We start from the raw sequence: 23,267 nt of genomic DNA on the forward strand, positions 1-23,267 counted from the left end.
TATTAGTACCGGTACTGTGAGTGCCAGCTGTATTTCCTAATGTGCGACAGCAGGGGGCAGTGTGCGTGCAGCGCGCTGCTTTTAAGGCACATTGAGTGCGTGTTTATTCCTCTCAACTGCGCAATGGCTTTTATGGTGACGAAACGAGAGGTATGGTTGCAAATACAGGTGCTCTTGCAGACCGTCCACAAATTGTTGAGAAAGGAGATGCACGAAGCGAAATATGGCATTATTTTGCTTACAATGCTGACAGCCAGGGCAAGCCCACGGACACCACAAAGCCCGTCTGCAAAAGATGTTACAAAATAACGCAAGCGAAGGGAGTCAAAAGCATCGTGCCGACAAACATCTCGATTTGTACAAAGAATTTAAAGAGCGACAGGTTAGTGAATGTGATCCCAGCATTATGTTTATGCTCTCAAACATTAAATGAGCGTTATTTATTTATTTTACTCGTGCAAGCAGACCTCCGCAAAGTGTATTATTGAGTCTAAGTTTAATAAGTGATATATTAATTTAAAAATACATAAATATGTGAAGGGTATATACAGTTATTTTAAACCAATTTATGCTTTAATAACATTGCTTTAATTATTTACAGTAACATAATTTTTACAATAATCTTACTGTCAAAAACACCTAAATGTATAAAAAAAAAGTAACGGCAAATAATTTACAATTTTGAGCATGAAAATAATAAACATTAAAAATTATATTAAGTCTAACTTCATGGCTTCCAGAATTATCAGCCTGTACACTGGTGAAGAAAGAAGTTCTGTCATATGTTATTTATTTACTTTTCCTGCCGTTTTAGGTTTTTGCCATAGTATCGTTTAAGTATCGGTATCGTGATATTTAAGTTGGGTATCATATCGAAGTCAAAATGTTGGTATCGTGACAACACTAGTCAGCACTGCATTGGCTCCCTATTAAACATCATATAGATTTTAAAATCTTGCTAATTACTTACAAAAGCACTAAATGGTTTAGCTCCCCAGTACCTTAGCGAGCTCTTAACGCATTATAGTCCTTCACGTCTATTGCGATCTCAGAATTCAGGTCAGTTGATGATACCTAGAATATCAAAATCAACCGCAGGTGGTAGATCCTTCTTTTATTGGGCACCTAAACTCTGGAACAATCTTCCTAGCATTGTTCGGGAAGCAGACACACTCTGTCAGTTTAAATCTAGACTAAAAACGTATCTCTTTACCCTGGCATACACAACACATTATCAATTGATGTTTTCAAATATGTTAAAGGATTATTAAGCTGCATAAATTAGGTCAGCCGGAACTGGAAACACTTCCTAAAACACGAGATGTACTCGTTACATCAGAAGTAGAATGGCATCTACGCTAATATTAGTCTCTCTGTTTATCCCGAGGTTTACTGTGGTCAGCCAGATCGGGGCCGTATCCAGGTGAGATCGATGACGTGCGCCTAGACACGACGACAACGCAGCCCTGAAGTGTCAGCAGAGATTGTGTCAACTAGACCATCCCCTGTGAAGGCCTCATCGACACGACAGCCAGTGGCACAGATCCTCAACAAACCGTCCCATACCGGCGTGATGAATACAATCCTCAACTAGGTGGAACTGGAATAAATACTTTGACTATTGCGATCCCAATCGGACTTATGAAAGCTGCTTGAATCATAATCATGGACTGTTTGCTGTCGGCCAAAGGAGAACTGTTTTGCAGCAACTGGCAACCTGGGGTGTCAAAATACTACTGGGTAAATTGGCAGTGGACGGAATCACACAGACTGAAACAAAAACATTCCAACATGGAACGTGCATTACAAAGTAGAATAATTGGCAGTAGAATTGTTTTTCGGAGAAACAAATATGTGAACTTAGCATGTTTCTTAAATATCTGCAAGCATAATATGGTATTTTATGCTTTAGTTCAGACAAAAGAAAAATCAGCGAAAACCATTTCCTCTCACATTCCTCTAGTCATAAAAACGATCTACTGCCAAGACAACAGCACTGTAATCCAAGTGGAAAGACATTATTACGTTTTCGTCCCATAGTGAATACAGACCTTATTAATAAAGCATACTAATTTACTGCTATTACTATAGTAAGTACACATTACATGTAAGGACAAAGTAAAATAAAGCGTTAATAAACATCTATTAAGACACATTATTTTCACCTATCAGAGTCTTCTGTGTGTGTGTGTGTGTGCGTGTGCGTATGTGCGGAGGAGATGCCTGATAGCCGTCTCCGACAGAGAGCAGACAAGACTGGCTAAAACATTGGTTACATTCAATCTTATGTAAACAAACACACACTAAACACAATGGGCATTGGGAAATATTATGCCATGCCCAATTATTGTACAAGTTGATAAATTAATTATTTTGACAGGCCTATAAATGAGGCTCACCTTCCAAATTTTGGTGATGTACCCATGATGCAGTGGGCTTCATCTGGCATTTTTTCTCGCTGTGTTTTTCTTTGTCCATGTCATGATCTTCAGGTCCCTTCTCAGCAATGTTGTCATCATCGATATCCTCTTTGAGATCCTGATACACCTCTTCCTCATCATCCTGCAGAAGAAGCAGCAAGAAACTGAACGAGAGCCCGACCCCTGGCAGAACCCTCCGAAGTTAGCAAAATAAGCACTAACACAGCGGTACACAGACAAGTTTAAAGGTGAGGCTTCGGTACACCGAATAAACTGTTTTTGTGAGGAAACTGCTTATATCACTTAAACAACTTGGCACCCGGTCCACTAATCTTCAACATGTTTTCAGTTGTTTACAGACAACTTTGTGATGGGTAGTATATGAACCGCAAACAGTGATTGACTGTAGTACAATATCAAAAGGAATGAATGAAACCAAGGCTATAATGTGATTGTTCTACAAGGCACACATGTACTCAAGTTGACTGTCATACTTTCTCCAGTGGTGGAGCCGGTAATACATGAGAGGTTCGTATCTCCTCATATAAAAAGAAAACATCAGACTAAACATTACACTGTAGATTGTGAGGGTATGTGTAGACTTACCCCCTCTTCCTTTAGCAGTAACTTGAGGCCTGGCTTGTCCTTCATCACCTCTGACACAAGGAATAGTGCACCACATATAAAGGCAGGGGTCTGCTCAAAGCTGACCTGAAGTAACCTTTTCACAAATGCCTTCACCCGTCTGAGCACTATATCAGCTTTCAGAGACTTATACAAGAGGTTGAGAAACATACTCTTTCTTGAGGATGACAATAATCCTGGGTCCAGCAATTTCCTGTGGACAAACAAATGGAGACATGAACCATAATGCTCTCTGTGTTACTTTACCAATAACATGGTTTCTTCAGTTTTTAATCAATTTTAAGAATTTAAGACTTTTTGAAGGTCATGTGTCCATAGCAAACGAATGAATGAATGAATCTGTTATTGTTTTACTTTATTAAACAGGCTGGGCACACATTCACCAGCAAAACAGAGTAAGCGCGAGTTTAAAATATTCAATACATGTTTATTCACTATATACATTTGTACTGAAATTAGTCTACGCACTTATGTCAATTAATATATGACAACAGATGTGGGAACAAATTAGATTCAGTTGTTTTTTTTATATGGTATAACACTTATGTAAATAAGCAAATGTTTTTGCATAAAGCTATTAGATTAATTCATACTTGGAATAACAAAGAAAGAGACTGATTTTATGGCACTCTTTCGTTTGCTTTTTTAAAGCTTGTCAGTTACAAATCACCATCCTTTTAAAATGAGTCACAGTAAATTAGATAAGTTAGTAAATTAGAAAATGCTTGTTTTTTGGCCAAATATTCCTTTCCTATTGCTTCTGCAAAGCAGTATAATCTTTAAATAATTTTGAAATATTGTAAGCCATATTTGCATATTTACAGTTTTTTTATTTTTTCTTCAATTGCTAACAAGCGTTTAGCAATACTTAAAGTACTTTTTCCTAAACTCTTAACACAGCAACACACATACATCACACAATTAGCCAAATAGTTAATTTTCTGCCCAAAACCATATTTTGTTATATAAACACACTCTACATTTCAAAATGCTAAAAACCTTTTTCAACACATACTAATTTTCTATCCAACATGAACAAATAGTTAATAAAAGCGCAATGACTAACAGTTAATGGCATTATGAAAACTGCATTACTGTCATGTTTCAGTTCTACCTGCAGAAAATATGAAATTCATTGTTTTTACAATTCAGTTTCCTTTTTTATTTTTTTTATTTATCCCATATTTTACCAGGAATAATCCCATTGAGATAAAAATCTCTTCTAACAGGGAGTCCTGGCCAAATTGGCAGCACACAAAGTTTCACACACAAAAACTTCAAAACCAACACACACAAAAAAAAAAAAAAAAAAAAGTCCTGTCCAGCACTCAGAACTAACAAAATATGTAAAATATGTACTTTTACTGCAGTAATAGTATAATGTATGCAAGTCATTCTACATTTTTGGTTGAGTGTTGAATGTGTGCATTCTTGGCAACAGAAGTGAGTCATTATTTTATAGAATGTGCAGTAGAAAAAGAGAAAAAGAAAGTAACAGAATTGCTCAGGGCAGCTACTGGTCAAATGGGTCCCCTATGCAGGACTTCAGTTGGCCCCTTGGTTGAAATCTTTTTCTGGGGTTGGGTGTGTGGTGTTGATGTTGCCCCTATAGAGGGTGGGATGGTGTACCCTTGGTAGTTAGTGCCCTACGCAGACCACATATTCTGCATATATGGAAGAGGGGTAGTGGAATCGTTGTAGTAAAAGCTTTACATGAAGCTTTTACTGAAATGAAAAATTGCTAACATTAATCAACAACAAATCCAATATACATGGCCTTTGGTTACTGTTGAAGCTTTTTTTTTGCCACAGAATAAAAAAAGTATAAAAGGTCATTGTGACTTTTTATCTCACAATTCTATTTTTTTTTTTTTTTATTGTTTTATTTTCCCCTCAGAATTGTTATATATAAATTATGTAAAAAGTCAGAATTGTGAGATAAAAAGACATAATTACCGTTTTTATTTTCTATTCATGGCAGAAATAAGCTTTCATAGGTTCCACATGTGTAAGTGGAAAAAACAGATGCACAATCCATCACACATTCTTCTTCCTCTCCCATACCTCTTCTTCTCCCTTGTCCTGATCCAACTTCTCCTCTCCTCCTTCATCTATTCCTCTCCCTCACCTAGATATTATTTTCTCTCTGCTCCTCTGTGTTGTTCTTCATCCACATTGAACAAATCCGATTCAAAGTCCTATTTTACTGTGTATGTAATGAAAATAAATTGAACACCTGACTATGCTTTCAACTGAGACTGGAATCTGCCATTTCAGTGATCTGCTAATTAAAAAAGACATAGACAGAGCTGTAGTTCACTGACAAGCCACGCAATATCGCGTTCATTATCGAACTAATCGAAGGCGTTTCATCTACGATATGAACGCGATATTGCGTGGCTTGTCAGTTATCTACGGTTCTGTCTATTAAATGCCGCTCCTTTTGAAAGCAAGTGATGGCGATTTATCGGTAATCAGGGAACCGGCTTTACTGACAAAATGCGCATGACAATCTCATGCGATATATCGTGCAGCCCTAATTGGAACATTGGGTCTTCGTTTCTGACTTGTTGTGTTTAAGCATTTGCAAATAAAATGAGAAAGATCCATGATTTTGGTATGGGGTAAGCTTATATGAAAAGAAAATTTAAGCATTTAAGAAATGTTTTAATTGACTGCATTTTGTGTGAAAACGACTTGTGAATTGAATGATGTTTTGAAATATGATATGTGATTTGTGAAATTAATTGTGTTAATGGTATGGTCACAACAGATGGGTGTTCTGCTAAATGTGTTTACAGTTTTGAAAATGTGACTACAGATTGGACAAAAGTATGTTAGCAACTGAAAAAATTTTTGTTCTGTATTTCTTTGCAAAGTAGTGATGTCAAAAGTACTGACACTTCAATACCAAGTCAATACTAAAATAAGAATCACTATATATCAGTAATGTCTTTCTGCAATACCAACCCCATTTGGAGACTTTACATTCCCCTGTAAGAGTGTTTTCCCTTACAAAAGGCATCTTTTATGCTGTTTGGAATGCAATACATGTTCTATACACACAACTCACTAATCGACAGGTTGCTGCTTTCAAAAAATGCTTGTGTGTATGTGCACATACTCTCTCAAGAGCACTCATCACATGCAGCTGAATGAGAGCAGTGATCAATGGCCATTTTTTTTACCTTTCTTTTAAATACATTTCTTTACTAGTATTTAAATGTGATTGGTACAAACTACTGAAATGTTGGTATACATAAAATAAGTTTAATTAAGTGCACCTACTAAGTCATTCAGTTGATATTAATCTTTTGATATTCATCAGAAAAATAATCAGTTTTGGCTTACCTGTAGAGTGCTACATAATAGCGATCTGAAACGGTCTGCTGGGATCTCATAACCTGAAAGAGCAGCATGAGGGCTTGGACAGCAGTGTTAAATCTGACGACGTGCACCACTTTAAAAAGCGTGTCCAGCTGCTTGCACACATTCTCATCCCCAATCTTTGCGTACGGATACGCTCTGTTCACTCCTGTTAGCAGAGCACTGAGCATTTTAGACTCGATATCCTTCTTCTTAATGCATGCATTGAAAAACGTGAAGTAGATGGTGATGAGTCTGGCAGCTAGGTCTGTTTCCTCATGGCTCAGAATTATTTGGTTTAGGAAGCATGCTGCATAGTACTGAGCCTTTGCACTGATGTTAGATCTGAATATGAGGCGCTCAACCTCACAGCACACCACTGTCTTCATGTTGGGGTGTTTGTGAAGCACCGTTTCCAGCAGGTGCGAGGCTTTGGAGGCAATTTTGTATTCAGGATCCCCCAATTTGTTGACAATCTGCACAAGAAGCATTTTCTCCTGCTCTGGCTGGTTGCACAGCAGCTCGTAGGCAGTGAGAAGTGATCGCATTTTTGTGGTCTGAACCGTATCGTGAGCCAGTTGGTCTAGTGCGACAACAAAATCTGTAACCTGAAGTTTCAGCTGGTGCTCAAAGTACCAGAGGATGAGCCTGCGGTCCCGGGCATCTCTATTGCCACTGGATTTTTCCTCCAACTGCTCAAAAGGATGTTGGGAGAAAGTCTGAAGCTTGCGGTTTTTTGGGAGAAGGTCACTAAGCAACAGCTCCTTAAGGGTATCCAAAGCCATAAGCCCTTGTCTGCGACTTCCTTTCTTTTTCACCAGGGACACAAGGCTCTCAATGTGCTCAAGACTGTGAATTGGAGCATCCTGAATTAATAAAGTCATAGCTGCCATCCTATCAGTCAGAGTTCCTGTGGACACTACACTCTTCATCCAGGATGAGTTGGCACCTTTCTGGAAGTTCTTCTTGCTTTTGTAGAGGGCAGTTTCGTTCTCATAGAGTTTCTGAGCCAAAGCTTTGTACTGAATAACCAGTGACTCATTTTGAGCTACAGACGTGCTCTCTGAGGCATACTCCAAATCAAACCACTTACCGCCAGGTTTGATAAGCAGAGTCTGCCGTGGATAAAACTCAAACAAGTTTGTGTTTTTTTGTTTGGCCTTCTTTCCAGTAGTATGGCCAAGTTCTGTGGATTCTACAGGGGTTTTTAAATTCTCTGTTAAGGGTTTAACAGTATGTTTCACATCAGGCTTTGAATCCTCTTTCATTTTGGAGCCTTTTGCCTTCTTACCCTCTTTTTTGGTTGGCTCAGAGGATGTTTCATCCTGTTCATCTTGAATGATTTGTTGATCTGCATAAGCACGGATGCCCAGCTTTGTTATGAAATCTTCCAGCTCTCCCTTCTCCAGATCATCAATTGCATTTTTCTTTCCTCCATTGATGAGCTCAGTAGAGTCGCCAATGCCGGCCAGCATGACATAATCTGCCTGTAATGATACAAAAACAAAATTTACCAGACATACATTAAAAATAACACCACATTGATTATTTGTGGATAGTTAGTTTATAATTTTGATGTGATATTTCTTGCTAGTTTACACATTCAATAGATGTGAAACCATTCCAGCGCTAGAAGAGGCAAAAGAGAACTTAATTCTGTACTCGCGCACAGTTATCTTTGCGCACAGCTGCACACACAAAGAAAGGCATTTCAGATAGCGCGCAAACTCCAAATTGATTCCTCTTTCGCGTCTACTTGCACTTGAATAGACACATACACAAAATTAGAACACAGTCGGTTACAGTATCTCAGAGAAGTGAGTACACATTTTTGTAAATATTTTATTATATCTTTTCATGTGACAACACTGTAGCAAAGTGTAATTTCTTCAATGTGATGTAGTGAGTGTACAGCTTGTATAACAGTGTAAATTTTCTGTCCCCTCAAAATAACAACACACAGCCATTAATGTCTTAACCGCTAGCCACAAAAGAGAGTACACCCCTAAGTGAAAATAGAGATGCACCAATCCTATATTCAGATCAGTATCGACTACGATACTGCCATTTTTGCCGGATCGGGTATCGGCCGGAAGGGACCGATCCAAATCCGATACTGTGCATGAACTATTCTGTGTTATTGTTAAGCTTCACAAAGGGCACAAAAACATTAAAAAGCACCATAAAGTTTCTGTGCACTATATTCCAAGTGTTCTGAAGCCATTCCATAGTTTAATAGGAGGTACAGATAAATATTTAAGTCGTTAAAGTTCACGTAAATGCCTCCCTCTGCTGCGGCTGTCAGTCATTCTCCATTCAGCATTCAGACTGCGTGTCGCGTTCGGTTACAACAGTCAACACAATGAAACTCTCTCCAAGATGAATCACTGTTTCTATTATTATACTTAATCAAGATACCGGTAATACAATACGCATCAATATATCTTCACTTTGTGCTTTGAACTTTTCACTGCGGAGCGCTGCCGCTGCGCTCTCTGATTCCATGGTGCTTCAAGCGCGTCATTCTGCACACAGGATGCGCATAAGCGCTTTGTGCCGCTCTGTATGGGAGCTGTTCATATTATAATACTTTTGCGCAATGAAAGATTGTTAATAGCATTTTTTGTTCTGTCCTATATATCATATGTTGCTGCATCATTTTAAATTTTTATATTTTAATTATAAGACATTTAATAGCTTCTGATTTCGTCCACATTTTCATATTTATTCACAAACTTATAAGATAAACAAATAGGCCTAGGATATGCATTTGTTTATATTATGAAAAGAAAGTATTATGAAAAAAATTTAAATAAAGTCACTTTTCAGTTTTCATCTTTCATCTCATCTCAACACTTTTTGAGGATAATGAGTGAACGCGATCATCTCTTCCTCTTTACTACTTTACAGAAGTAAATAAACATGAATGAAAATCAAAAAATATGTTGAAAGTTGCAGTAGCTTCCCAAAATCTGTATCACGTCAGTTCAATCAGTGTTGTAAACAGTGTTGTGTGAGTAACGCGTTACATTAACGTAACTACTTTTTTGGGTAAAAAGTAGTGTAACGCGCTACTACTGAAAATTTGGTAACGAAACGTAGTTCATTTTTCAATTCGGCGCAACGTTACTTTTCCCATGGTTAGATTTGACAGTGACACTGCCATCTGCGCGCTTGCGCAATAGTCACACGCTCCACACGGTACGTGACAGAGGCTGGTAGCAGTCTGCAAAGCAATCATGGCAAGTGAGAAGCAGCCGACGCTAACTTTTGAGGGATGGAGGTATTCCCACTACTTCAAACTCGTTGAAACTAAGGGGAAGAATGTGAGTGTAAGGTGTACACTGTGTCCTGGTGAGAAACTTTTGTCCACTGCCGTTAACTGCCAACCTCACCAAGCATTTGAAAGGAAAAAATGCTAACATGAAGCTTGTCGCTCAAGATCCCCGGCGGGGAAATTATGATATGTCGAGTCCAACGCCAAATAAGCAGCTAAAACTTCATTTCACCACCAGGAGGTAACTAAACAAGAGTTGGACAAACTTGTCGCTATGTTTATCGTCGATGAAATGTTGCCCATCAATACTGTTGAATCTCCTGCTTTCAGAAAGATACTTAGCAAAATACCTACAACAGGAGACAGGCGCATACGCTCAATTTGATCTTGTGCAATGACATCGACAAATGGTTGTCATCCAACAAAACTGACTCAAAATCTGTGTACAGGAGTGCAATGGCGAAGTCTGCTGCTCTTTGGACAAATGCAAGCCGTTCTACCGTGGCCTCTGAGATTGTCGATGAAATCTGTGTTAACGTGCCTACATCCAAAAGGTGGAATTCCTTCCACGATGCCTTGTCAGTGACATCCCGGCCCAAGATTTGAATGCGCTTTGTACTAGACTGGACATCAGAGGCCCGACAGAGCGCGAACATCTATTCCTAAAGGAATACTGCAGTGTTTTGAAACCGATGACAGTAGCACTGGATATCTTGCAAGGCGAAGAGAACTGCTACTATGGTAGTCTTCTACCAACCCTGGAGACCCTGATGTCAAGGACGCTCGCACTCCAAAATGTCAAGGATGACAGCAGACCTACCGGGTGTAATTGTACAGGTAAGCCAATTCTTAATAGCCTATCTGAAAGTTAGCTACAGGCCTACGTGTTGTTTCCTAGTCATAAATATGAAACTAAATCGTTTTCTTTAATGTGTAAATAAAATAAATAAAAAATGTATTTCATCTTGATTATATGAAAATGGTAAAGCATGAGTAAGATCATAATTTTGCACAATATATCAGGAGACAAATGGAGTGGGCAGACATGACCACTTTATTAAGTTTGTTTTTGTAGAAAGCCTTTCTTTAAAATGAATTTCGTTTTGTATTAATTGTATCTTAATTTTAATCAATGTTTTATCAACCAATTACCTGAATTTAATAAATAAGAAAGTAAATATAGCATGCAATATAATCATCATGACAGGAAGGCATGAACTGGAGCGTGAACTGGAGTCTCAGATAAACTCAGATAAGCTACTTGCCTCACAGACCTGAGAAATATATAGAAAGCTTGATATGTGTACTTTTAAACAATATATATTTTTTCTCAAAATCTCTTTTTTTTTTTTTTTTCTACCTTGATAGAGTGAGTCGTATGTCTGAAAACTAAGCTTGTGTCTTCTTCTTCGTGTCATTTTGTCCTAGGCTATTAAGACGCGATTCGCACCGGTGTTGGAGAGCAGGGAAGCTTTATTGGCTGCCTTGACGTTGCCGAAATTTAAAGTTCGGTGGATAGGGGGAGCGGAGCGGAGAGAAGCGGCGCGTGCGCTGCTCATCGCGGAGTGTCGCACTCTACCCCATGATGCAGAGCCGGCTGAGAATAAAAACAGAAGTTGCCACACGCAGCAGCCCCAATGAGAAGGACTTTTTTTTTTTTGGTGAGGAGGAGGAAGACGCAATGGCCTTTAGTGCAGACTCAGAGGTACTTGAGTACATGAGATCAGGCTCAGAGTTAGAAGTTCTCAACCGTTTCCCCCGAGTGAAAGCTGTGTTCATGAAATACAACACTGCCACACCATCCAATGCACCAGTGGAAAGGCTGTTCAGCCTGGGAGGTCTTGTGCTTACCCCCAGAAGAAGCAGACTTTCAGATAAACGTTTTGAAAGACTGCTCCTGATGAGGTATAATCACCCATTTTGTGCTGATGTGGAATAGGTTGCCTGCCACCCATGCTATAGACAACTCAAGCCTATGCCTAATATCCTCTTTTCTATCTGCCCATCATACTGTGAAGTAGGGCCAGCATATTCAGTTAACATAGCCTTTTTAATTCTGAGGCTCGTCATGCTTTAAGTCGTGCTTGATTTTATTTTGGCTAAAATGTCTTTGCCTCTAAACTGTATTGTGCCATTTTATTTTATTTACACAAGCCATCGACATCAAGCCATTTTTAAGTTATTATTTTTTCTGTTGGATTTAGATGAGGCACGCATGTTTTATTTTGAGACATATGACCCATTTTGAGGTTACCATGTTGTTCCTAAGGAGCTTATTGATGCTATTTTTTTTTTTTTAATAATAAAGAGCACAAAAGAAATGCCTGTTATGTCCTCCATAGAATAACTTTATGTAGGCTTACACATTTTGGAACAGATATTGGGTTCTGCCCAAAGTCAAGCAACATAAAAGTAACGTAAAAGTAACGAGTAACATAAAAAGTTACTTTCCAAAGGGGGTAACTAAGTAAAGTAACTGATTACTTTTTTTTAAAAAGTAACGAGTAACTGATGTAAACTGCTGATTGTCTCTAAGCGTAATTTTGAATTTTATAAGATCAGGTGGAGATACAGAAGGCCGAATCACTTATGCTGTTGGTTCCGTTAATAATACTAAATATGCTTTTGTGTCTGTATATGCACCCACCGAGGATGATCCCTTATTTTTTAAAGAACTTTTACGTTTAGTTGTGAGTTTAGAGGACTGTCTTGTGGTGCTAGGGGGCGATTTTAATACTGTGTTGGACCCCCAGTTAGATAGATCTCATGCCTCTAAGGCTGATTCAATAATTTCTGGTTGTTTTAATTCATTTTTGCGACACACTAACATATGTGACGTCTGGCGTTTACAAAATGACGGTGTTAAGGATTATACGTTTTTTTCAGCTCGTCATAAGAGCTATTCAAGGATTGATTATTTACTTATGTTCCCTTCTCTTATTCCCTTTATTAGTAAAGTTAATATTCTGCCACTTCTTTTATCGGATCATTCTCCAGTAATTACATCTTTAACCGCGGTATCGTTGGGCTCCAGACACAATCGCTGGAGATTCAATACTTCGCTATTACAAGACTGTAGATCTGTGGCTGAACTACGCAGCTCCATGAAAGAGTTTTTACAGATCAACAAAGATTCAGTCTCTAACCCCCAGGTATTGTGGGAAACTACTAAATGTTTTATTAGGGGTAAATGTATAAGCTTTTCATCCTTTAATAAAAAGCGTAGAGAGAGCCGTAAAATTGAATTAGAAAAATCAATTCACTAGAGAAAGAACTAAAAGGCAAATTTTGCTAATCTAAAGCTAAAGAAATTAAAGTTCTTAAATCAGAATTAAAATCCATATATTTACATCGAGCAGAATTCATCATTCATCGTACAAGACACTCTTATTATTTCCATGGAGGGCGCTCTAAGCTGTTGGCTTTGAGGCTGAAAGATGCTGAATCTAAGGCCAGTATATCAGCTATAAGGCATGAGGGTACAGTATATACTCAACCTAACGACGTAAATAGGATATTTGAATCCTATTACAAATATCTGTATACTTCCGAATCCAGCATTGACCCAACTAATTTTGATTTATTCCTTAAACATCTAAATGTCCCTAAATTAAATGACTCTCAACGCAATATATTAGATAGCCCATTGACGATCGGGGAATTAAAATCTGCCCTGGATTCCATGAGCACTAATAAAGCCCCTGGGTTATATGGGATTCCCCCAGAGTTACTGAAGATATTATGGGATATAATAGCACCCTTGATTCTCAACTCTCTTAACTTTGCTTTAGAAACAGGTGCTTTACACAGGGACCAAAACACAGCTTTAATAGTTTTGCTGCTGAAGAAAGGGAAGGATCCACTTGAATGCTCTAGTTATAGGCCAATTAGCCTTCTGTCCACAGATTCTAAGCTGATGGCAAAAGTGTTGGCCCTAAGATTGAATAGATGTGTAGGAGACTTGATAAGTCATGATCAATCAGGTTTTCTAAGGGGGAGATTTGCAGCAGACAATATACGTAGGCTTCTTCATATTGTGCAACAAGCAGACTCCTATACAGCTTCTTCTGCAGTCCTTTCTCTGGATGCAGAGAAAGCTTTTGACCGAACTGAGTGGAATTTCTTGTGGTCTGTCTTAGATCATTTTAGATTTGGCTCTTTTTTCTTGCAAGCTGTTAAAACTATTTATTTTAATTGTTCAGCCAGGGTACTTACTGGTTCTTCCATTTCTCCTTCCTTCTGTCTTGGCATGGGCACTCTTCAGGGATGTCCCGTCACCCCTGCTTTTTAATTTATCATTGGAGCCTCTGGCCCAAGCGATTAGACAATGCCCTGCAATAGCACCTATAAGCTGTGTGAATACGTCCCATAAAATTTCACTCTATGCCCATGACGTTTTGTTGTATGTATCAAATATTACAGAATCGGTTACCGGATGCTTAAAATTATTTGATACATTCGGTAGACTGTCTGGTTATAAAATTAACTGGAGCAAATCAGTACTTCTGCCCCTCAACCTAGCTGCCAAATCAGAGATTCAGGCCTTACCTAATATGATTCCCGTTAGCGACCAGATTAACTATCTTGGAATTAGAGTTTTTCCTTCATTATCTCGCATCTCCAAGTGGAACTATCAGTCTCTCCTGGATAAGATCACAAGTAATCTTCTCTGTTGGTCTCCACTCTGCTTGGCGCTGCATGGTAGGATAGCCACAATTAAGATGAATATACTTCCAAGGGTAAGTTTTTTATTTTCAGTGTTACCTCAGGCATCACCTATTGGTTATTTTAAAAAGCTTAATACGGCAGTAACAAAATTCTTATGGAATAATAAAAGGCCTAGAATTCGACTTAAATCTATGCACCGGCTAAAACCTCATGGTGGCTTATCCCTACCAGATTTTTGTTCTTATTATCTAGCATACCAAATGAGGCCGCTTAGGACTTGGATGGAGGATGACTCCCCTGTGCCATGGCGGGCCCTAGAAGCTAATATTATTTACCCATTACGTCTACAAGATTTATCCTTTACTAATGTATCGAAGAAAGCACTGGAAAAGTTTGGCCCAATTATAAGTAATTCTATTAAAATCTGGAAAGCAGCAGAAAAGATTATGGGAGTTTCAAATCTCTACTGTGAATCTACCCCCATCTGGCATCATAATAATATTTGTACTGGTAACAAACCATTCGTTTCCGAATGCTGGGTTGAATGTGGTATTTACACTTTAAAAGATCTATACAATGATTATGGGCTCAAGTCCTTTCAGATTCTAAAAGACAAATTCTCCCTCCCAGGATTCTCCTTTTTCTTGTACTTAAGATTGAGATCTGCATTGAAAGCATATGGTGTACCCTGATCAACTAAACTATATCCTCATCCTATGATAAACTGGATAGATTCTAGTATGGATTCTAGAGGTAATTTGAGTATAGTTTATAAATCGCTTGTGGTACGACAGTACTCAAATATTCCGATTGAGAGCTTCTGGGAGGGAGAACTTAACACTCTGATTGACTGGGACATTGTCTGGAGAAATTGTTTTGCTACCTCAAAGAACCCAGCACATCAAATGATTCATTATAAGTTAATCTATAAGGCGTATGCCACCCCCTGTTTATTGTATAAAATGAAAAGAAAGCCTGACCCCTTATGTCACCTATGCAGCAATGCAAGTCAAGGTACATATATGCATATGTTCTGGGACTGTTCTAGAATTGAGAAGTTTTGGTCCTCGGTGCAGGACATATTGACTGATATTCTAAAGACTCGGATCCAAAAGGATCCAGTGCTTTTTCTTTTGTTGGATTTCCTCACTATCACTGTCGGTCAATCAAATGAGGATTTTGTCTGCTGCCCTCACTGCTGCCAAAAAGGTTATCCTGAAACTTTGGTTTGAGCCATCTATCCCTGCTACGTCTACTTGGATGTCCTATCTGCTGGACATTGCTCTTTTGGAGTGTACCACAGCTAAAGTGCATGGTGCTACCAGAAGGACAGTACAGTTTTGGTTGGACCTTATTGAGACTTTATCAGACCTTTTGAAATCTTGAGAGGTATTGCATTTATCTCTAAACAATGATTCCCCTCTCTTTTTTTTTTTCTCCCTCACTTGTTTCTGTATCTTATGAATGTGGGCGGATCTTGGTCTTTGTTGTAAATAGTTCTAAATCTAAATATACAAACTATTTAAAACAAAACGGATTAGAAACTTAATTATGTAAGCATAAGTATAATAATATAATATAGGGTGGACAAACTGGATGCGTGTAATCAAACGCATCATTTTGTTCTGAATTCGCGCTCTGCTACCACACTGGAGCGCACTCACCACCTACTGGACAGGGTGGGAATTACAGTTACAAGCAAATTCAGCCTCAGTAATCTGTGACGGATGACGGACAGGCTGCAGATTTTTTCCGTCACTGCTAAAAAAAATTCTAGGTTAACGCAACCTTTTAGATTATATATTATATACACGCCACACTACCGCCGGTGACACTCCGCGACCGCGGTGGCGCGGTTGTCATGTCGATTGTCACAGCCATAACTGAGGCATACAGTTTATTAGGTAATTTAGCACTTGTATATCGGATCGGATCGGTATCGGCCGATACTGAATCCCAGGTATCGGTATCAGAAAGCGAAAAAGGTGGATCAGTGCACCCCTAAGTGAAAATGTCCAAATTAGGCCCAGTTAGCCATTTTCTCTCCCCGGTGTCATGTGACTCATTAGCGTTACAAGGTCTCAGGTGTGAATAGGGAGCAGGAATATTAAATTTGGTGTTATCACTATCACTCTCTCATACTAGTCACTGGAAGTTCAACATGGCACCTCATGGCAAAGAACTCTCTGAGGATCTGAAAAAAAGAATTGTTGTTCTACCTAAAGATGGCATAGGATATAAGAAGATTGCCAAGACCCTGAAACTGAGCTGCAGCACGGTGGCCAACACCATACATCGGTTTAACAGGACAGGTTCCACTCTCGCCATGGTCGACCAAAGAAGTTGAGTGCACATGCTCAGCGTCATATCCAGAGGTGGTGTTTTGGGAAATAGATGTATGAGTGCTGCCAGCATTGCTGCAGAGGTTGAAGGGGTGGAGGGTCAGCTTGTCAGTGCTCAGACCATACGCCGCGCACTCCAACAAATTGGGTCTACATGGCTGTCGTCCCAGAAGGAAGCCTCTTCTGAAGATGATGCACAAGAAAGCCCCCTTGCTGAAGACAAGCAGACTAAGGACATGGATTACTGGAACAATGTCCTGTGGTCTGATGAGACCAAGATAAAATTATTTGGTTCAGATGGTATCAAGCATGTGTGGCGGCAATCAGGTGAGGAGTACAAAGACAAGTGTGTCTTGCCTACAGTCAAGCATGGTGGTGGAAGTGTCATGGTCTGGGGCTGCATGAGTGCTGCCGGCACTGGGGAGCTACAGTTTATGGAGGGAGAACCATGAATGAGCAGAACATGATCCCCTCCCTTCGGAGACTGGGCCGCAGGGCAGTATTCCAACGTGATAACGACGCCAAACACACCTCCAAGACGACCACTGCCTTGCTAAAGAAGCTGAGGGTAAAGGTGATGGACTGGCCAATCATGTCTCCAGACCTAAACCCTATTGAGCATCTGTGGGGCATCCTCAAACAGAAGGTGGAGGAGCATAAGGTCTCTAACATCCACCAACTCCATGATGTCGTCATGGAGGACTTGAAGAGGACTCCAGTGGCAACCTGTGAAGCGCTGGTGAACTCCATGCCCAAGAGGGTTAAAGGGATAGTTCACCCAAAAATGAAAATTTGATGTTTATCTGCTTACCCCCAGGGCATCCAAGATGTAGGTGACTTTGTTTCTTCAGTAGAACACAAATGATGATTTTTAACTCCAACCGCTGCAGTCTGTCAGTAAAATAATGCTAGTGAATGGGAACTTCTACTATAAAGAGTAAATAAAACTTAGACAAATCCAAATCCAACCCTGCGGCTCGTGACGACACATTGATGTCCTAAAATATGAAACGATCCGTTTCCAAACCAAACAGTATGTATATCATTTTTTACCTCTAAAACACCACTATGTCCAACTGCGTTCAGCATTCGCTTAGTGAGGTCTGATCGCGCTCTGACAGCGGCAGTGATGTCTAGCACTCATTGAAGTATATGCGGGAGACATCACTGCCGTTGTCAGAGCGTGATCAGACCTCACTGAACTATCCCTTTAAGGCAGTGCTAGAAAATAATGGTGGCCACACAAAATATTGACACTTTGGGCCCAATTTGGACATTTTCACTTAGGGGTGTACTCACTTTTGTGGCCAGCGGTTTAGACATTAATGGCTGTGTGTTGAGTTATTTTGAGGGGACAGTAAATTTACATGAGCTGTACACTCACTACTTTACATTGTGCCAAAGTGTCATTTCTTCAGTGTTGTCACATGAAAACACATAATAAAATATTTAAATAAGAGGGGTGTACTCAGTTCTGCGAGATACTGTATGTCTCAAGAGAAAGAGAACAAGAGAAGGATGTGTATCATTATTTTGGATCTGTGCATTCATTAAAGTGACAGCAGCCTATAAATACTTGCTGTTGCCTATATGCATAGCTGCACACACAGAGAGAGGCACATTTGAATTGGAAATTGGCACATTGGAAAATATTTTAATGACAGTGAGGACTGCTTGGCCATGATAATTACACATTACATTTTGCTCTAAATTGCAGAAATCACATTTAGAGTGTAACAAAATATATTTTATTTGAATAATGATCAATAATGCACACTTGATTGAGAAGATGGCTTAGCAACATGTATACTGTCAATGGTCAAAAGGTCTATTGTCCCATTTAAATACATCCAATGACAGTTCTGTATAACCTGTATAAATTTCTTTGTTCTGCTGTACACAACGTAAGATATTTGGAAGAATGTCAGTAACCAAACTGACTGACATTCTTCCAAATATCTTCCGTTGTGTACAGCAGAACAAAGATGGAACAACTTGAGGGGGAGTAAATGGGGACAGAATTTTCAATTTTGGGTGAACTATTACTTTAAACCCTGAAGGCATTTTCAGAGTTGTTTTCTCTGAGTGACACAAAAAAGTAAAGACTCGTAACTCCAAAATCCTAGCAAGGAGAGTCAAAAGGATGGTATCATTTGAAAGAAAAAAATATATTATTAATAATAATAATAATAATAATAATAATAATAAATTGAATTTGGACATTCTCATGCTGAGAAATTGCTAATAAAGATAAAAAATTTAAAAAAAGTGTTCAAGGGGAAGTTTACATATCTTTCTAATTTGACATGCAATATCTCATGAAGGAAATAAGGTAGGGGCATAACTCTTTTTGGTGATAGCATAAAGTAATCAAAAGTTACAGCATCTGGAACAAAGGTAGACATTTAAAAAAAAAAAAAAAAAAAAAAAAAAACGTTTTCTGAGTGACATGCACAAAAATGATGACTTTTAACTCCAAATGTGTAGCAAGGAGAGTCAAAGGGTTGGTATCATTTGAAAGAAAACGTTTTACATTTTTAAATAAAAAAATAAATACATTGGGACATTCTGAGAAACTGTTGATAAAAGTTAAAAAATAAAGGTTTGCTCAAGGGAACTTTTACAGAACTTTTTACAGAAAGGAAATAAGGTAGGAGAACAATTCTTTTTTGGTGAAGTTCCCATACATATAAGCTGCATCTGGATAAATTTTTGTGGTAGATTAAAGTAATCATAAATTACGGCATTTGGAACCAAGGTAACGTTACCCTTGTCGTCTTTTTGGCATAACGGGCATTTTTACAATCGCTCCTTCACGAGGAATATCTTGTGATCGACGAAAGGGATTATGTTGATTTTGGACTCATTTCAATCGGGAACATCCACCCAAAGTAATGATGTGCCAGTTTCATTAAGTTATAGAATGTCATGCGAAAGATCCATTTTAGTTGTAGTTAGCGAATATGCACCTGTGGGATTTTATATGTCGTAATACCGTGAGGAATATCTCTTATTGGATTATGTTGATTATATTGAACTCGTTTTAATCATGAGAATCTGCTTTAAATAATGATGTGCAAATTTCCATTTTCATGAAGTTATCGATATATTATTTATGGGTCTTGTGGGGCTTCACGTACAAAAACTCACTTTTATTCACCTTTATTTTGGGTTGCTTTTCGAAACAATTTATTAAGGGTCAAAAAAGTAAATAAAAACAGTTATCAGCTATAATTTTATACTTACTATTAATAGTTACAACTTTCTAAACGTTTCTCTGTTCGCTGACAAAATTAATACAAAAATATATAAGAAATATATAAAACATGTTCATGTGAAGACACGTTGATATATGAGACCTGAGTTTAGTTTATTTCTATCCCTTTCTCTCTCTCCAATCTTGTAACTTACATCATTCATGTTTCATAACATTAAAATATGTGTGACAGGAATGCCCTGAAATTTCACTTCTTGTCTTCTTTGAAGATTAACCCCGTGTATAGTTTCTTGTATAGATATTTGTTTTTTTGTTTTTTTACTTTTGTCATATAGAGCTGTCATATAATAACATTCTGTACGGACTTTTATTAAATAAGGAAAAAAAAAACTATGAGCTGGCTGCAACGTTACTTGCTATAGTTGAAGAAACTTGATGAATTTATATTAGAAAACATAACGTTACTAGAAATGTTCGCAGTTTTCACCTTCGGTGTGGTCATGTTTTAATCTTTAATAGAGGATTGACACGTGTGTAGGAGACGGTCTAAAAGCTCACCTTTGTCCCGCCCAAACGCAATACATCCTCCAGTGTAAACTCTTCATTATTGTCATCTTCGGTATGATCGCAGTCTTCATCGTCAAAATCCTCGTCATTCTTGGTGTCCATTCTTTTGCTGCCCTTTTTACACGGGCGCTTATCGTGCTCTTCCATGATGCTCCGATGCACGTTTCCGCATGGACTCACAGAAACACGTGTGCGCACGATCTATAAGCAAAGTCCCTCTTTGCCTTTGAGATAAAATAAAAGCCTCTACTGCTGGTGCTGCTGCTTCTTCGCTGGGTTTTAATGGCCGTTGCAAACAAGCTGAATATGTGCATACTGCCATCTACTGTACTGACACTGCATTCGTTATTTACTTATTTCTGGATTATAATTTAGTTTTTTTCAATTGCTAACATACTTTTGTCCAATCTGTAGTCACATTTTCAAAACTCTAAACACATTTTGCAGAACATCCATCTGTTGTGACCATACCATTTCAGTTTTTTTTTTCATTTGCTAGCATTTACCAATACATAAAGTACTTTTTCTAAACTCTTAACACAGCAACACACATACATCACACAATTAGCCAAATTTTAAATTTTATGCCCAAAACCATATTTTGTTAAATAAACACAAACTTCAAACACAAACCTTTTTCAACACATAACTCTATCAAAACATAAATTAGGTTTGCTACCTGATTTACAGTTTTTTACGATTGCTTAAGCACAGTTTTGAAAACAGGGCTCGGTTTGTCAAAACACTACACACTATTAACACAACCCTACACCAAAGTAGCACAACACTTCAGATCATTTGCAAAATGAAACACTTCATTCAAAACTTTACATTAATTTAACAAAACCCAACTTTGACACCGTATGGAACACACATGGTTCATACATTCTGATTCTGTTTGATTCATTTACACACTGCTGTGCTCAATCTTAAACACTTGTAACTTCTATACTTTTCTAATTATATAGTCTGGGTTTGATTTTTTCAGAGATATTGTTAGAGTAAAGTACATGAATATATATATTATATATTGCACTGAAAATCAGAACATATTCTAAATACAATGTATTACACAAACAAAACAAAAAAATTGTGGAGACAAAACAAAGCATGATTTTAAATGAAAAAAATAAAAAATAAAAATAGAAAAAACACCTTAGCATCATCTCTTGGCCTAGCTGGATCTGGCCATAGCACTTCATCCACATAACAGGCGATGTCCTCCCTCGTAAGACAGCAAGGGAAGGATCTTCTTGAAAGGTGAATCCATCCTTGCACAGACCCAGCATCAATTAGGTCAGGCCTTCTCCATGGCTTGAATGAGGGATATCCTGATATAGGGCTGGAGATCGTAAACCTTCCACCGCCATGCCAAAAAAAACAAACAAAAACAAAACAAAAACTCCTCAATGGGTTTAAGGAAGGGACAGTATGGTAGAATGTATTGGAGTGAAAATTGTGGACGCTAATGAAATCAGTTTTGGACCAAAGCAGATAGATGGAAATTTACATTGTCCCTTATGACAATGTATCTCATCTGCTCTGCATCCATTTGGTCTTCTGCTGTAACAATTTTGTGCAGTCTGTCTAAAATGTGAATACGTGGGCCGTGTTGTAAGGGCCTAAGTTGGCATGCTGGTGGATGACCTCATTCTGCGTGATTGCAACATATATTGTGATGTTACCACTGCGTTGGCCCGGGACATTCAAAATAATGTTTCTCCCTCTCCCTCTTACTGCAGCATTGCCTTCCATTTTGTTGAAGATACATAAACTCACCTTTTGCCTTTTTATAGTACTTGCACCTGATTGTTGAGTTTACAGTTAAGCACCTGAGTGTCTGAACACCTGACGGCTGTGTTTGATCAATTGGTTTATGTGTGTGGTATTTTGGACAGCAGTGTCTTAAAATGGCAAAGAAGTGACATTATGTTACATTTCTGTGTAATGTAGAGAAGTGTGTTTAGTGTTGTGCAAAACAATAAGTGTAGTGTTTTGCAAAAAGTGTGAGGCTGAGAATGTGCTTATAGTTGTGCAGATCTAGCCTTGTGTTTTGCTCCTTGAGTGTTAGGTTTTGCTAATTGCGGGAAAAGTTTAATTTTAGTGTGTAAGCAATCGTAAAAAACTGTAAAATCGAGTCTTGGCAACAGAAGTGAGTCATTATTTTATAGAATGTAGAGTAGAAAAAGAGAAGAAGAAGAAAGTAACAGAATTGCTCAGGGCAGCTACTGGTCTGATGAGTCCCCTATGCAGGACTTCAGTTGGCGCCTTGGTTGAAATCTTTTTCTGGGGTTGGTTGGGTGTGTGGTGTTGATGTTGCCCCTATAGAGGGTGGGATGGTGTCCCCTTGGTAGCTGCCCTATGCAGACCACATATTTTGTAAATACTGAACAGTGGTAGTGGAATCATTGTAGTAAAATCGTTGTAGTATGAAGCTTTTAATAAAATGAAAACATGAAATTGCTTCCATTGATCAACAACAAATCCAACATACATGGTCTTTGGTTATTATGGAAGCTTTTTTTCCTCCACAGAATAAAAATGCATAAAAGGTAATTGTGACTGTGGCGAGCAGGGTGGGCAAGAGCCGCGAGGGAACGGCGCGAGGCGGGTGATGTGAGAGATAATGAGTTCCACCTGCGAGGCGCACCGGCCTTGAGTCTCTCACGGAGGAGCTCCGGAAGCATAAATGGAGGAGCAACGACAGTGAAGGACGAGAGAGGACTAGGCCTGGACTTTATTTTATGTTTTATTATGTGGCCAGC

The 23,267-nt window shown here is 38.5% G+C and overlaps 1 protein-coding gene across 2 annotated transcripts in view; it reads right to left on the bottom strand.

Moving 5' to 3' along the window:
* Window positions 1–20,702, bottom strand: part of cebpz (CCAAT enhancer binding protein zeta) — a 38,612-nt gene extending 17,910 nt beyond the window's left edge. The window contains exons 1-4 of one of the 2 annotated variants that reach the window (XM_067384705.1): window positions 20,494–20,702; window positions 6,417–7,918; window positions 3,027–3,258; window positions 2,400–2,562 (exon numbers count right to left, since the gene is read on the bottom strand). In XM_067384705.1, the coding sequence (XP_067240806.1) occupies window positions 2,400–2,562; window positions 3,027–3,258; window positions 6,417–7,918; window positions 20,494–20,649 (2,053 nt within the window). In that variant the 5' untranslated portion in view covers window positions 20,650–20,702. The remainder of the gene's footprint in view (window positions 1–2,399; window positions 2,563–3,026; window positions 3,259–6,416; window positions 7,919–20,493) is intronic. The other variant, XM_067384706.1, reaches the window with a different exon arrangement.
* Window positions 20,703–23,267: the final 2,565 nt, after the last annotated feature.

Source organism: Chanodichthys erythropterus, chromosome 4 (genome assembly GCF_024489055.1).
Source record: "Chanodichthys erythropterus isolate Z2021 chromosome 4, ASM2448905v1, whole genome shotgun sequence".
NCBI classification, from domain to species: domain Eukaryota; kingdom Metazoa; phylum Chordata; class Actinopteri; order Cypriniformes; family Xenocyprididae; genus Chanodichthys; species Chanodichthys erythropterus.